The 16,214-nt window shown below is 44.3% G+C and overlaps 1 protein-coding gene across 1 annotated transcript in view; it reads left to right on the top strand.

Moving 5' to 3' along the window:
* The first annotated feature begins 4,944 nt into the window (after nt 1–4,944).
* The window catches only part of MDGA2 (MAM domain containing glycosylphosphatidylinositol anchor 2), an 884,707-nt gene continuing 873,437 nt past the window's right edge, over nt 4,945–16,214 (top strand). Inside the window, exon 1 of the mRNA XM_061158404.1 lies at nt 4,945–5,224. Within this exon, the coding sequence (XP_061014387.1) occupies nt 4,945–5,224 (280 nt within the window). The remainder of the gene's footprint in view (nt 5,225–16,214) is intronic.

A 16,214-nucleotide genomic window follows, 5' to 3' on the forward strand; every position in this document is an offset into this window, starting at 1 on the left:
TTTCATGGTCTCAGGTACGTGTCTGGGCCATAGAACAGTGAGCTTGCCTTGACTGACTTTGGAAATATTATAAATATATTTACTTTCAAGATTAAAGGAGCAGGCCAAGGATACAAATATGTAGCCAACTGAGGAATGACTCAGGGTGGTTTACATTCCTAACAAGCCATGATATGAGCCAGAAATTTGTGATCATGAAGAATAAAGTAAGCATAAAAAGAATGGAGCAACAGGTCAGGATGCACAACTCCCCAGACATTACTATATACCACTGATGATTTTTAGATTCTTGTTTGACTTTATAAGCTAAAAATGGAATAGTGTGTATGGGAGTCTGGGTGATTTAAAGAGCCATAAGGGCTTCCCTGGTGGCTCAGATGGTAAAGAGTATGCCTGCAATGCAGGAGACCCAGGTTTGTTCCCTAGGTTGGGAAGATACCCTGGAGAAGGAAATGGCAACCCACTCCAGTATTCTTGCTCAGAGAATTCCACGCACAGAGGAACCTGGCAGTCTACAGACCATAGCGTTGCAAAGAGTCTGACACCACTGAGCGACTAACATTTTCACTTTCAAGGGAGTAACCATAAATAATATAGAAAACCTGGTATTTGTGGGAAGAGGCTAGATTAAAAAGAAAGGACAAATTTGCTACTGTTGGTCTGATTTTGCCTACTTACCTGTTTTTCCTGAGTTTTTAGTTTTTCCCATTTCTGTTCCACTATCTTGAGTGGATTTTGTGTCAAACTGTGACTCCCTCCATTACATTACCTCTCTCATGCTGACCAGGATGGAATATCTTGCTTATACTGGAGGACAGAGATAGAAATTTAAAATGAAATTATAGTCAATAAAACTCTAATGGGTTATTAAGATAATTAGGGTTATCAGAGGAGTGACCCTAAATATTCCCCGCCTTGTCATCATAAATGATAAGTGTCCATTGTTGCTCCTGTTAGGAACAGAGTAGTGAATATTAGGCCCTGGCAGTAATGCAGTGTGGGACTCCTCTGAGGTTCTATACAATTTCCATATTCACTATGCAAAATCCAAGAAGCTGGTGATTCTTAAAGTGTAGAAGAGTGCACTAATTGGGCCACACAGACTATGCTGGTCCTGATTTCATTACAGCCTTCAGACCTGCCTTCTGGAGCATCTCCTCTTCTCTCTGCCAAAACAGCTCCCTGATCCTCCTTAGACTCAGCTCAGGCTCACCATCTGGAGGCCTTCAGTAGTTGGTGCTAAGGTGTGGCTGGATCCATCCTGCTTATTTGGTCAGGGCATCCTAAACACTGTTAAATTTTACGGAAATGAACCAAACAAAAACCATGATTGATTTAACTGGCCAGTTGATTGTGTAAGCAATCAATCTAGTAAATTCATAGGAAAAAAAACATATTAGGTACAATGCCATTTTTATTCTGTCATTTAGCCTGATTAATGGTTGCATGTAAAATCTGCCACCATTTGCCTTGGGAGTTTCTTTATATAGCACTTACAGTGTCAGGACTTCCCTGGTGGCTCAGACTGTAAAGAATCCACCTGCAATGTGGGAGACCTGGTTCGATCCCTTGGCTGGGAAGATCCCCTGGGGGAGGGCATGGCAACCCACTCCAGTATACTTGCCCAGAGAATCCCCATGGACAGAGGAGCCTAGCAGGCTACAGTCCATAGGGTCACTAAGAGTAGGACACGACTAAGCACACACATACAGTGTCAACAGAAGTAGTGGTGCCTGCGTGACCTTGTCCACTAGATTGTGTCTTTTTTGAAGGGATTCTGTCCTGTATATCTTTGAATGTTCAATATCCAGGATAAGACTTGTCCCAGAGTAACTATACCTGGTTGTTTCCTCAACCAAAGTAAAGTATAAAATGACTGGGTTCTCTAAGCTCTCTACAAGCTCCAAATATCTCAGTCAGGAATGCTGGGGGCTCCGTGGGTGTTTGGTCCTTCCCTAGGCAGAGGTATGCATTACATGGAAAAGAAAGGCACGAAGTTCCTGAAGCTTCCATCCTGATGTGGCAGGTTAAGCAGAGTCATCCACAGTAGAGATACTGACTTAGTGTGGGGTTTCTTTTTTAAAGTGATATACCGACTTTTGGGGATGATAAAATATTTCCATCTAGAGTCCTGCAGTCAATCAAATAACCTATGGTTCCGTAAATAGAAGTCAAAAAAGGACAGTACAAATATACAGGTTAAGTAGTATTTCAGAACACCAGTGCCTAAAATCTGCAAACGCCTCATGGACAAGACACATTATTAGCAGCCAACTGAGAGAGGAGTTGCACTTGACTACCCCGGAAGCTGCTGCAGTATGCAGGAATTCACTTACTTCTAAAAGACTGATATCCTGAAACAGAAGCCAGTCCCCCTCAGCTGACCAGTGAGCGGACCTCAGCTGACCACTCACTCCCCTTCACAAATGCCACGCACTGAGTTTTGCTTCTAGAGTGATAATTATATCAATGTAAAAGTGGCATTTCATAAACAAGGGGTCTTAACACTAAGGCATCCTTTGGGATCTTCTCAACATTAGTTCCTCTTAACTTGAAAACACTGAGCATAAACAGTAGCTCACACTCGGTAAAAACAATATGCATAATTCACTTAAGTGAGGAAAAGGACCTTGGTGGAAACAATGGGGACTATTCATTTCCTAGTGCTAGGAGGTAACACCCCCATCCCCGCCCCCTCACCCCTCCCAGCCAGAGCAGAGAGGGACCCGCAGTGTGTTATATCAGTCTATTATGGGAGCGGATAAATGAATACTATGCTCCAGATTTTCCATAGCAATTACTTTTTTTTAAACACATGTATAAATGCACGTTTTTAGCTATTTTAATCACTTCCCCATCCATATGTTGTTTGAAGAGTGAAGAATACATTCGACAAAGTGGACTGCACCCAGGAAGCACTAATAATTATGGCTACAGAAATCACAAACCACTACTTATATTCTCAGTTTTCCCCCGATTAATTTTAGGTGAACTATTTCTACACTGGTTCCAGTGTAAATCACAGGTGCTTTGCATTTCCTGAGCCTTTTGTGACTATGAATTTCTTAAGCTCCTCCAACATCAGGGCGAGCTCGACCCCATGAGAGACTCCGTCTTTCAGAGAAAAGATTTTTCAAAGCGGTTAACTTTCGTAGGCGACATTGCATATTAAACAGACTAATCTCTGAACTCTTAGGTGTTTTCCCCTAAGAGCCTTCATTGCTGTGATGACCATATTTCTCTTTAAAAGAACAGATATAGGGAAGAAACGGTGCCGTTCCCAAGCGTGGTGGCCTGTTCTGCCCTCTAGTCAAGCAGAACGGCTCCTGGGAAACCTCGGGCGGCGGGGAGGGGACGGTGTGTCCTGTAGTCACCCGAGGTCTAAGGCGGTAGCCGGCCTTTCGGCGTGCCGACGCCAACAGCGGAATCAGCAATGCTAACTGGCATCCGCGGCCGCGCAGGTCCGGGAGGTGGGGGCGACGGGCTCTCGGGGAAGGCTGGAGGCCGGTTGCCGCCGGCCTCGCGGAGCCTCTCGGCGCTGTCCATACTGATGAGCCCCTGGGCTGACACAGAAAGGCAGAGCTGAGGAGGAGCCGAGGAGGCAGAGGAGGCGCGGAGGAAGGCGACCGAGCCGCGCACCCGGCTTTGACGTCGCCCGGCTGCGGCTAGCAGCTCGCGCTCTCAGCACGTAGCGCACAACGTGACCACACACAGCCCTCCTCTCCGGCAGCCCGGCAGCTCGGCAGCCAGCTCTCGGCTTCGCCCTCCTCCTCCGTCTCCTTTCCGCCTCCGCGGCGCGCACCCCCGCGCACACCCAGGGATTCCGGCCGGCGTCGAGCCCTCGGCGCCCCGCCGCCCAGCTCGGGCACCTCCGCCGCAGCTGGGGCCCGAGCGGCGGCCACGCAGCCGGGGTCCTCCTCAGGCAGCTGCTCCCGCGTTCACCTCCGGATGCCAGCGCCACGTTAGCCCAGGCGGGGAACCCCTTCTGCGGCTCCCTCCTCTAAACTCCCGCCTGTCCCGACCGCCCCCATCCCTCCACCTGGCGGGGGCAGCGCGGAAGCGAAGAGGACGCGCGCGGTGCCGGTGGGCACGCGTAGACGTGTGTGCGATCCGGTCTCTGCTTGGCTTTCTCTCTCTCTTGCAAGTGGCGGTGCCTGGACTCTGCTTTCGGCTCCCGGAATTGGTGCGGCGGGCCTGAGACCCCTCTTCGCTGGCGGGGCGCTCAAGGCTATTTTGGAGACCAGTGGCGGCGGTGGCAGTGGCGGCAGCTGAGGCTGGTGCCCGAGAGAGCTCCAGACGCACACTCTGCGCCCTGCCGGTCCCTCTCCTCCTTCCCCCTCCTCCCTTCCCTTTCTCCCCACCCCCGTACCCCTAGCCCCACTCCTCCTCTTCCTCCTCCTCCTCTTCCTCCTCTCCCTGCTCGGCGATGCGAGCCTGTATCGTGTAACAGGATTGGCGTTGCAATGGCAACTGATGGAATGGGGGAAGGCAAGACAGCAGGGCTGGGGGCTCCGGACTGCGGACCGGCGGGCCGCTGCCGCCGCTTGACGCTCCTCCGGGGACCTTCGCGAGTTACTTTGTAAAGGCGAACCCAAGCGAGGAAGCCCCTGCTCGGTGCCCCGAGTCAGAGGCCACTTCCTGCTCCCTGGCTGCCCGCGCCAGGCTCGCACCGCTCGGCACACCCGGCCCCTCGCCCGCACCCGCCGCTGGCCCAGCGCGCCGCCGCCGCCGCCGCTGCGGAGACTCGAGCCGGCTCCCCTGAAGAACCCTTCTCCTCGCGGCTGCGCTTCCCAGCACGCCCCCTGCTCCTCCCCGGCGTCTGCGATTTTCCCAGGCGCCCGGTGTGAGTGCGGCGTGCGTGGAAGTCTGTGTCAGGGTATTGTGTTGTGAGTGTGTGTGTGTGTGTGTGTGTGTGTGTGTGTGTGTGTGTGTGTGTGTGTGTACATGAGTGTGGGGTGTGCGGGGCTCCTGCGCTCCGCTCTCGGCCGCCGCTGGGAAAGGACGGACGCACGGCGCTTCTCCCTTCCGCGAGCGATTCCCGTGCACCTCGTCTCCGCTGAGGAGCGTGCGGAGCGCGCCCGGCTAGCCGCCGGCCTCCAGAAGGTCCCGCTGCTTCCCCCCCGGGCTGGATATGTTCATGTTCACGTGAAGATGGATTTAGTGTACGGTCTCGTGTGGCTGCTGACAGTCCTCCTGGAGGGGATCTCTGGCCAAGGAGTGTACGGTGAGTGGAATCGCGACGCTATCGTGACCTTGTGATTCTTAGGTAAGATAGGCTGCTGAGCGAAAATGCACGACTCGCGCCGTTCCGGGGCCCCTCCCGGCGTGGCTTTTGATTTACACTTCATCACGTTATTGGGAGCGATAAGGAGGCAGCGAGCGCGCTGCGGATTGGGCTGCGAGCCGCTCTCCCAGCGTCTCGGTTCGGGTTCCGAGTTGGGTCGGGCCGGCAGCCCCGCACTCGTGGGAATGAGTGACTTTGCACTTGATTTATCCCCTTTGGGGACCGGAGCTCTAGCAGTCTTGGGTTTAAGGGTTATTGGGCTCCTTGGAGGCTTTGGCGTCGGTGTCGCCGTTTCCTCCGAAGGGAAGCTTCGAATGTGACCCTAGTGAGCTTCCCATTGCTCTCTGCCCTCCATCCCCCTCCCCCAGCTTTCTTCTTCCCACCTTTTCCTTCTTTGGGGGGAGAGAGGGGAGAGGAATGCCTCCTTGACTTGATTTTCCGGCTCAGGAAGTGGGTTGACAGTCGAGTTACATTCTGCACCAGCCGTTGCCATGAGCACTGACTTGGGAGGGGAAAATAGCAGGCAAGATTCTCGGTGCCAGACGCAATTAAGGAACATGTTTATGTGAATGGATGAGCAAATGCATGAATGAACGGACAGCCAAGTCCGCGCGTCTCGGCTCTGGGGCAGGACGCGAGCTCATTGCAACTGGAACATAATCTCAGTTCTTTGGAAAACCCAGGACTGGACGGGTTAGGATCGAGAGAAGGGCAAGCTTGTTAACTCTGATGTTTTTAAGTCCTCAAGAGCAAATCCAGGTTCCTTTGCCTGTCAGCAGTTGGCACCCTTGGCTTTCGGGACTGAAAAATACACACACACACCCTCAGGCTCTGGCTGAACTGAAACGTACGTTTTCACCTGGGACAAGCAGGCGGTGACAGAAAGGAAAAATAACTTTTGTATTCTCGAGGTATGGTGGGAGGGTTAGGAGAACAGCCCTTGAGGGGACAGCAGGCCGAGACTCACCCAAGGCATCTAGGCTACGGCCGACATAGAAAAAATGAAATTTGCACATCAACACACTCCACGTACCCCCCCCCCCCCCCCCCCCCCGCCCGCCGCAACCTCGACCCCTGGCTTGTGATTTCCATTTCCCTGGGGGAGAGGCCCCAGCACCGCAGAGGCTGCCCGGGGGGGAAAGGGCATGAGTGCCCGTGGAAGCGCGGACCTTAGAAGTGACTTCGGAGTGGGCGCAGATGCCAGGGGACCTTGAGTCCTCGAACTCTGGGAGCCAGAGTGCGCGGTGGGCAGCTGTTTGCGAACCGAGGCACGAAATCCGACCGAGCGTTGACTCTCTCCGCGGTGTCTAGTCCAGGCCTGAGCCGTGCTGGGGGTGGAGGGAGAGGGTCTGGAGCGGCGAGCACTGGTCTGTGCTGGGCTTCAGCGGCCACTCCCCTTGCCTGTCTTCGTGCCTCCCTCCTTGGCTCTGGTCAAGAGATCCCCACTCTCTCCCATCTCGAAGCATCTGAGTATCTCCTCTCTCCGCACTCCCTCTTTCCAGAATGAAATTGGGAGCTTTCTTGGTGGTGGTGGTGGTGCATGTAGGAGGGAAATGCCTAGACTCTCCAGAGGTCTTACCCGCTTGGCTGATGGCAGGAGGTGGGCCTTGAGCAGCAGGAATTCATTTAGAGCTCTTTTGACTTTTGCTGGACACTGATGTGTGGCATCTGAGAGTGGCTGGTATTCAAAGGGCAGACCAATGTTGCAGATAAACGATAGAACCTTCTCAGGAAGCTGTTCCCTAGTCTGAGAGAGTCTGAATTCTGTTTATCCAAGTCTTTATTTCTCTCCCATTGGTTCATATTAACCCAAATAAACAGAGGGTTTTTTTTTTTTTTTTTTAATATATGTGTGTGTGTGTGAGAGAGAGAGATAAGGAGAAGTGAGACAATTGGGTGGGTAAGGGATGTTTTGGAACTGTCTGGATTAGAAAGTCAGTGTTCCATTTTTCTGTCACTTTTTGTCATTTAGATTATTTGCCCTGGCAAGTTTCATATTGGGTAGTGGAAAAGCGTAAGATCTAGGAGTGGAAACAAACCAAGAACAATTGCATCAAAATGATCCTGTGCTCAAGTTGATTGACATTAAGGGAGGAAGCATTCCTGCTACTGAGCTGATCCTAGTAATGAAGGCCGTGGTCTTTTTTTTTTTTTAAATATTGATGTGGTTATTAGTCACTTAGCTAGGAATAGAATTGGCTTTGTGTGAAAATTAGGCAGCATATCTAGTCCTTATAAATGTCATAGCTATTAGATGGGCGAAAACTATATTTATCTATTTTCAAATCTGTCTTTTATGTCACAGAAGTTAGATTCTCAAAGTGGGTACTCCTAACCTTCAGCATCAGTGTCCCCTGGGAACTTGTTAGGAATGCAAATTCTCAGACCCCTCCCAGGCTTTCTAAATCAGAAATTGAGTATGGGACCCACATTCTGGGTTTTTCACCTCAGGTGATGATTATGATGTAAGCTAAAGTCTGAGAACCACTGATAAAACTGCAAATTCCATTGCTTTGACTTTGTAAACCATGACCTTTCTTAACCTGAAGTAGCTTTATTTTCATTTGTCAAAGCATTTATGGGGAAGAGAAGATTTTATTTTTATTTAAGCATAAAACGTTGATCAGCTGTAAAAAAGACATAGATAATAAGAGTTAGTGTAAGATTATAAAAAGTGTGTTTTGAATATTTTACATAAGGAGTCTTGAAAATAATTTAATTTAAAAAAGCAGGGCAATTATAAACAGACATATCAAAGACTAGGTAGGAACTTTGCTAGCATAAAAGTCTATGCCCTTGTATCCCTTTATTTGCCTGTATTTGCAGATCTAAAACCATCCATGGTACACACAAAGGATTACTTCTTAATTTTGTCTTCTAGTAGCCAGGATCAAGAGGAAATAAAATTATTTTATAGGTAGTTTAGGCAAAATCATTTCATTGTGGTCTAAAATTAATTACAAGATTTAGAAATATATCACTGTGACTTTTCTTCTTTGAAATAGCTGGTCAGTCCCTCACTCTTGTACTGCTCTCCTGGAAAATTCTGAGCTTGAAATTCAGATTTTTTTAAAGTAATTGGGAATATTTGCTTTAATGCATAGTTTATATTGTCTCAAGTTAACTCTAATCATCTTCCCCTTGTGCTTGATCTGTTTGGTCCTTTGTGAACTACTTAAGTATAAAAGTTTCTGCTATGAAACTAGGAACTTACTGTCATTTATCTGGGAATATTGCTTAGCAGACTTACTTCATAGTAGCTGAGATTTGTGGATATGTGGCAAATGGGTAAGGAAGATTATCCTTTGATTTATATCTGCCTGTCTACCGTTCACCAATGATTCTGATGTTATTAAAAAGCAATTTTTGAAATTCTATTTTTCCCTGTAGATATCTATATTTGTGTAGTCTTCAGAATCAGTTTTCTTAATTATATATTGTCCCATCTTGAATTTAAAAATGTTATTTGGAGTCAAACCTTTTTAGTAAAATAATCTTGGAATCATAAAGTTTTATTTTAATTTCCTTTTTACTGTACTAAACATCACTGAAACTAAAAAGTCGTTAAAGAACTGTGAACTGGTACCCATTTTTGATATTGTGAATTTTGTTGCACTAAATCCATTGCATTAAGTTTAGGAAAACTAGTAAATATACCATTCAGGGTCAAAATGTAAACCACAGTTAAGTGTATACTAGTGCAAAACTTAGAGCAGAGTGATCCAAAGTATTTTCCTAGTTTTTAAAGCTTTCTTTGTAAATTATTCTGTGAATGTTTAACTTGATTTTTAAGGAAACTGTTGATAATTCCATAATTTTGAGAGTCATATCTCTTGTAAACTTCACAATTGTCTTCTTTAAAAAGGAAAAAAAAAACTACTGTATTTTTTACCTCTGACCTATTATAATTTCCAAGGAGATTAGTAAAAGATGATAATTGCTGTTATAATCATTGTTGTTGTTTAGTAACACTCAGTCATGTCTGACTGTTTGCGACCCCATGGACTGTTGCCCACCAGGCTCCTCTGTACACGGGATTTCACAGGCAAGAATACTGGAGTGGGTTGCCATTTCCTTCTTCAGGGGATCTTCCTGACCCAAAGATCAAGCCCACATCTCCACAGATTCTTTACTTAGCCACCAGTGAAGTGAAGTTGCTCAGTCATGTCCGACTCTTTGTGATCCTATGGACTGTAGCCTACCAGGCTTCTCCTTCCATGGGATTTTCCAGGCAAGAGTACCAGAGTGGATTGCCATTTCCTTCTCCAGGGGATCTTCCCAACCCAGGGATCGAACCCAGGTCTCCCACATTGCAGGCAGACACTTTACCCTCTGAAAGGGAAACCACCAGAGAAGCCTTATAACTACATTAGTGCAGAACAAATCCCCACTGCAATTGAAAAACCAAGTAAATGTCTTTGAATAGTTTTTAAGGGGATCCAAATCAACTGATGACTTGGTGTCTTAATATAGTTAATGTACTGCCTGTAAATAGCTTGCAGGATGTGCTAGAAACAGTAAATAGAATAAATTTATCAACACATGTATGACAAATTAGCAAGCTATATGCTTTCAATTCAAGGAATATCAATTAATCTCACAAATTTTAAGAATGACACCTCAGGCAGTAACTGACAGAAAAGATGGATGGAATTGAGAACCAAAGGATAAGGTAGATAAGAAGGATCTGGAAGATATTTCAGACTGTCAGTGGGTTGAGTCTAAATGTACAGCTTGACCCAAAGGGATAAAAGTGCTCTGGAAGGTCAGTTGACCATTACATCTGGTCCCAGAATATTGCCATTCTCATGGCAAGATTATCCCAAGGTACAATGAATTGTGATTTTTATCCCGTTTGAGTTTGGAGAAGGCTTGTGATCAGGTACTGCTTTTTGAGCGAACACATATTAGCTGTTCCTAGCTAAGTGACTAATAACTACATCCTCTATGGGAGGAGGTAGGATGACTTTACTGAATGTTGTTTAAAAAAGTAAATCTGAAGCTCTTTCGTATACAGTTAGCTTTAACCTTTTTTCTTCCCACTTCTCACTCCACTATCCCTATGTGCACCTGATAATACACACACACACATACACAGCACATCCTTAATCATCACCACCTTGGTCACCATCACAAGAAAAAGTAGGCTGTCCTTTGTATCTTGAGATGATTTTTGTTCATTCAAAGTTGTCCTTACTGGTTATGTTACTTACATACTGGTTATGTCCTTACTGGTTAAATTCACATGCCAGATGAGCAGATTATTTTATACAGTATTAATTACTCATGTCCTGTTTGTCCCTGGGAAGCCTCTAAGTGATTTATTAAGTATTTTAGATTGACCAGGTTGTACATCAAGCCTAAGAAATCATTTTCTAGTGAACAAATCAGTGAGGATGCCAGGGTCCTGACAGGAATTAGAGGTTAAAAGTTTAGGGGTGAAGCAATTCTGGTGAATAGATGTCATAAAAGAAATTCAAGGAATGCATTTTTTTTTCATCATCTTTGCTTAATTTTATTGCCTCTGGTACCAACTCTTTTTACTGATATTGTAAAATTGTTTTTGTTTTGTTTTGTAAGGCAAACTACCTTGAACTTATTTTGAGAAACGGGGTATAAGTAGAAATTATTCAGGAAAATTCTTCAGGAAAAAATGTGCTCTGTATTCTTAAAATGTACTGTTATAATGTAACTGGGGTAAGACTCGTGGGGATGCAGCTAATTGCATTAGCCTATGGGTTCAGTTTATGTCTTAAGATAGTGTTAGGAACTGTGGTCTTGGATTGCTTTCCAACTATAAAGATAATTCATCATTCATGTTCTCGGGCTTGGTTCTCATGCTTTGGGAAGAGTCTTGGAAGAGTTAGGCTCAAGGCTTGCAATCAACAAAATCTAAGGCAAAGAGCCAGTTATACCCTCCTAGTCCTGGAACTGAGCTCTTGGCAACTGCAGTGAACTAAGGAATGTGCTATCAGCTCCCAGTTGAATTGGGGAAGATCTTACTTTCCCTTTTGGCTTTTTAGTAGGACAAGCAAAGTATTATACTGAATGCATTTCAAGTATGAATAGGGTGAACGTTTTTAGCTTCACTGTAATTGCCATTAACTGAATAGTCCCTCAAAATGAAATTTCATTTCTTTGCTTCAATGACTGTCAATGTAAATATATTACTTAGAGCAGACTGAATAAATGATTTCATTCATAGAGCGCTGTATCCTACTTTTATTTTCAAATCCAATTAATAAACTTTTGGTTCTGTAAAATCATAAAGTTGCAAGGAAGAAGAGACTTTATGATGGCATTAAGTCATCTCACTAATTTATGACACAATAGCTTTGTATTATGCTAGTCAGACAGTGGTCCTATGTTCTTTGTGACTTTTCTTTACAGAAAGAAATTTCACAACTCTTTTTCCGCAGTCCAGACTTACTCGCCGGAATGATCCTTTTTGCCATCTTGCTAAAATTCCTCATCTTCTTTATTGGGGTATGCACTTAGTTATTTCCCATTTTATGCCAGTACAATTCCAGTTTTGTTCTTAACTATACCACCTAGTTAAGCTTTTTTATATTGGTTTCTTACTACCTTTCCAAGAAACTATGCCAAGATCCTATTTCCAAGATACCATTTCTAATCTTTGTTTTAAAACACTTTATTTCCTTTCCTGTTGATGTAATTGAATTCAGGAAGAAAGGTGATTTCCATTTCACAATCCAGATCATACATTCCCCAGGAGTTCATCATCACAGAAAAGAATTTCAAATATTAGGAACATTGTTTTCCTTTGGCTATTATTACACATTTACCATAAATTTATCAGTTAAAGACATATTATGGGAGGAGTAAAGGTATTAGAAATTATGATGTAACTTATTCTTTCTATCTTTTAGTAAGCTACCTCTATGACTTTGCATAAGAATAGGAGACATCAGTTTCTTACTGTTCCCTGACAAAACTGTACCAAGGACTATGATGTGGTTGGCAGATGAGGTCAGATATGTGACATGCTACCATATCTGCAAGCAGCATATTTCTTGTCCTGTTTTGTTGTGATGAGAGTGGGAGGGATAAAAAATAATGGAGTGACTCTGTGGAAAGGGAAATACATATATATATGTGAGAGAGGAAGGGTTGGTTCATAGCTAGGCCTCCCGTAGTCCTAAAGGACAGCAAAAAAGGGCATTGAAATCTCAAAGGGGTGAGTAGGAAATAAAATGCTGGCCTGAAAACAGCATTGCCCTTTAAGTGACAGCAAGACAGCAAAAAATATATTTTTTTAACTAAATAGAACTTTGTTCATGCATGTCAAACAGAGGAAGAAAAAAATGGCTACCATTTGACATAAAGGGATCTTCAGGGAGATTTTTTTGTTCTCCTGAATGGGAAAAATGAAGAATTCTTAAATGGGGCCTATAGTCTCAGTGGACCAGATTATCCTACCTGCTAATTGATTGTACATAAGGATAGATAGACACAGATTAGACATTGGGGCATTCTCTCTGTTATTTCTGCAGAGCTGTGAATTGAATCCAGGCCTCACCTCAGGTCCACTTCTTACTGAAGAGCTGGAGGCCCCCATGAACTCAGAGTTTGGAAGTTAATTGAGGAGATAAAGCCAAGTGGAAAAACATTCTAGACTCTGAGAAATATACAAACATTTGTGCCAAGACAGGAGAAAGCATTGATAGCTGCCATGGTTGGAGGAAACTTGAAAAAGCTGTTACATCCTGATTTGATTCTTTCAAGTAGGTTGGTGAGTATAGGTAGGAAGGAAGGAACGGGCAGTGCTACAGCATGGATTCCAGCTGCGGGAACAGGGGGCAGAAAGAAAAATAACCCTGCAATTTGTTGTTGTTGCTCAGTCGTTAAATCGTTTCCAACTCTTTGCGACCGCATAGACTGTATGTGGGGCTTTCCTCGTGGCATGCCAGGCTTCTCTGTCTTCCACTGTCTCTCGGAGTTTGCTCAAGTTCACGTCTATTGCATTGGTGATGCTACCTAACCATCTCATCCTCTACCGCCTTCTCCTTTTGCCTTCAATCTTTCCCACCTTCAGGGTTTTTTCCAATGGGTCAGGTGTTTTCCCATGAGTCGGCTCTTTGCATCAGGTGGCCAAAGTATTGGAGCTTCAGCTTCAGCATCAGTCCTTCCAGTGAATATTTGCGATTGATTTCCTTTAGGATTGATTGGATTAATCTCCTTGCAGTCCAGGGGACTCTCAAGAGTCTTTTCCAGCACTTGTCTAGTATTAAGCCTAAGCAATTTCTCCAGAGTTTGCTCCAACTAGAAAAATGTGTTCATCCTTTAACCTTTGGTAACTCTCCCTTCCCAAAGCTTGTAAATCTATGAAATAAATTTTACTGGATAATACCCTGAAACTTGCTCAGGTATTTATGTCCACCAGCTTCCTAGGTTTGTGTCTGTTCAATGTGAAGCCACCTAACCTGCTCATCAGAAGATAAGACAGTTATCTCATAAGTTCTGGTAGGATACTGAGCCCTCCCCAATTTGAGGTAGTCTTGGGAAGCTTTGAACTTACGTAGGGGATCCTTTTGGAGTTAAAGTCAAAGACTTATCAAAGCTTTTTTAGACTGTCTACTACTTAGAAGCAGTGAACTGTGAGTCCAGAATGACTTAAAACATCATGTTCTTTACAAATGTACAGCAACTGAAATGGATTCATTGCCCTTAAGAAAAGAAAGATGTGTGCTTTTATTATTATTTTTAAACATCCTCATTCAGAGAAGGATGATGTAGTTGAAAACTCTTGGTGAACTTGGGCTTTCTTTTCATTCACCAGCTGCTCTACTTCATGAGCACAGGCAAAAAACAATTTTTCTTAATCTTTCTACCCCTCAGTTTCTATATCTAATAAACTTTTAGGAAAGTGGACTGTTACCTAAGGAGAATGTAAATAACAGCAAAAATAAAGTATGGTTGCATTTTATATCTGGAGGAGAGGGAGCGTACATAGCAACTGTCTTCTGTCTTCTTAGAAAGGCACACTCAGGGGTGCAACAATTGGACTCTAGGAGGAGCGCCATTTGGTTCTCAGAATACAGTAAGGGGGCAGGGAGTAGCAGCAAGCAATTATAATCTGGAAAAAATAATTCTCATTTGTCAAACAGAAAATAACTCACGTGGTATATTTCACATCGTGTATGTGATATTCATATGTGCACAAGAATCCCATTTGATCCTCTATCTTGTATACCTCTGTGTCTGGTGTTGCTCCTTGGGCTATTCTCCTCTGAATTCACATAACCCTGGACTTTGTCCTTTTGCTCCTTAATGGTGGGGTTGGGAGTTGGGGTGGGAAGCTGGTATATCCCGCCTCATTTATGAGCTCCAGAGACTATTAATGTCACCCTGACCTTATCATAATGAGTATATTTATGTGTTCAAATATGTGTGTAAATATCCCTTTTGTATCAAGGAGCAAGAATAGTCTCAATATCGTGCCATTTTGAGACTAAATGAAAAATAGCACTATAAAAATGATACGTCCAAATGGGAAAAATAGGAATCTATTTTTAAGAACACAAGTAATTGATAATTTAAAAATAAAATCAGATAAAGTGAGAATAAATCATTAAATGAAGCTGTCACAGATTTATTGTGTATTTGCACAATTGCACTCATCTCACAGGCTAGCAAAGTAATGCTCAAAATTCTCCAAGCCAGGCTTCAACATTATGTGAACTGTGAACTTCCAGATGTTCAAGCTGGATTTAGAAAAGGCAGAAGAACCAGAGAACAGATTGCCAACATCCGTTGGATCATCAAAAAAGCCAGAGAGTTCCAGAAAAATATCTACTTCTGCTTTATTGACTATTCCAAAGCCTTTGACTATGTGGATCACAACAAACTGTGGAAAATTCTTCAAGAGATGGTAATACCAGACCACCTGACCTGCCTCCTGAGAAATCTGTATGCAGGTCAAGAAGCAACAGTTAGAATTGGACATGGAAAAACAGACTGGTTTCAAATTGGGAAAGGAGTATGTCAAGGCTATATATTGTCACCCTGCTTAATTAGCTTATATGCAGAGTACATAAAAAAACTGCTGAACTGGATGAAGCACAGGCTGGAATCAAGATTGCCGGGAGAAATATTAATAACCTCAGATATGCCGATGACACCCTTATGGCAAAAAGCGAAAAAGAACTAAAGAGCCTCTTGATGAAGGTGAAAGGGGAGAGTGAAAATGTTGGCTTAAAACTCAACATTCAGAAAACTAAGATCATGGCATCCAGTCCCATCACTTCATGGCAAATAGATAGGGAAACAATGGAAGCAGTGACAGACTTTATTTCCTTGAGCTCCAAAATCACTGCAGATGGTGACTGCAGCCATGAAATTAAAAGACCCTTGCTCCTTGGAAGAAAACTTATGACCAATCTAGACAGCATATTAAAAAGCAGAGACATTACTTTGCCAACAAAGGTCCATGTAGTCAAAGCTTTGGTTTTTCCTATAGTCATGTTTTGGACTATAAAGAAAGCTGGGGGCTGAAGAATTGATGCTTTTGAACTATGGTGTTGGAGAAAACTCTGAGAGTCCCTTGGACTGCAAGGAGATCCAACCAGTCCATCCTAAAGGAAATCAGTCCTGAATATTCATTGGAAAGACTGACGCTGAAGCTGAAATTCTAATACTTTGGACACCTGATGCGAAGAACTAACTCATTTGAAAAGCCCCTGATGCTGGGAATGATTGAAGGCGGGAGGAGAAGGGGACGACAGAGGATGAGATGGTTGGATGGCATCACTGACTCAATGGACATGAATTTGAGTAAACTCTGGGAGTTGGTGATGGACAGGAAGGCCTGGTGTGCTGCAGTCCACGGGGTTGCAAAGAGTTGAACATGACTGAGCAACTGAACTGACCCAAAAGTGAGTGACTAAAATTGCTATTTCCCATCTAGTCA

Source organism: Dama dama, chromosome 12, assembly GCF_033118175.1.
Source record: "Dama dama isolate Ldn47 chromosome 12, ASM3311817v1, whole genome shotgun sequence".
In the NCBI taxonomy this organism is placed as follows: domain Eukaryota; kingdom Metazoa; phylum Chordata; class Mammalia; order Artiodactyla; family Cervidae; genus Dama; species Dama dama.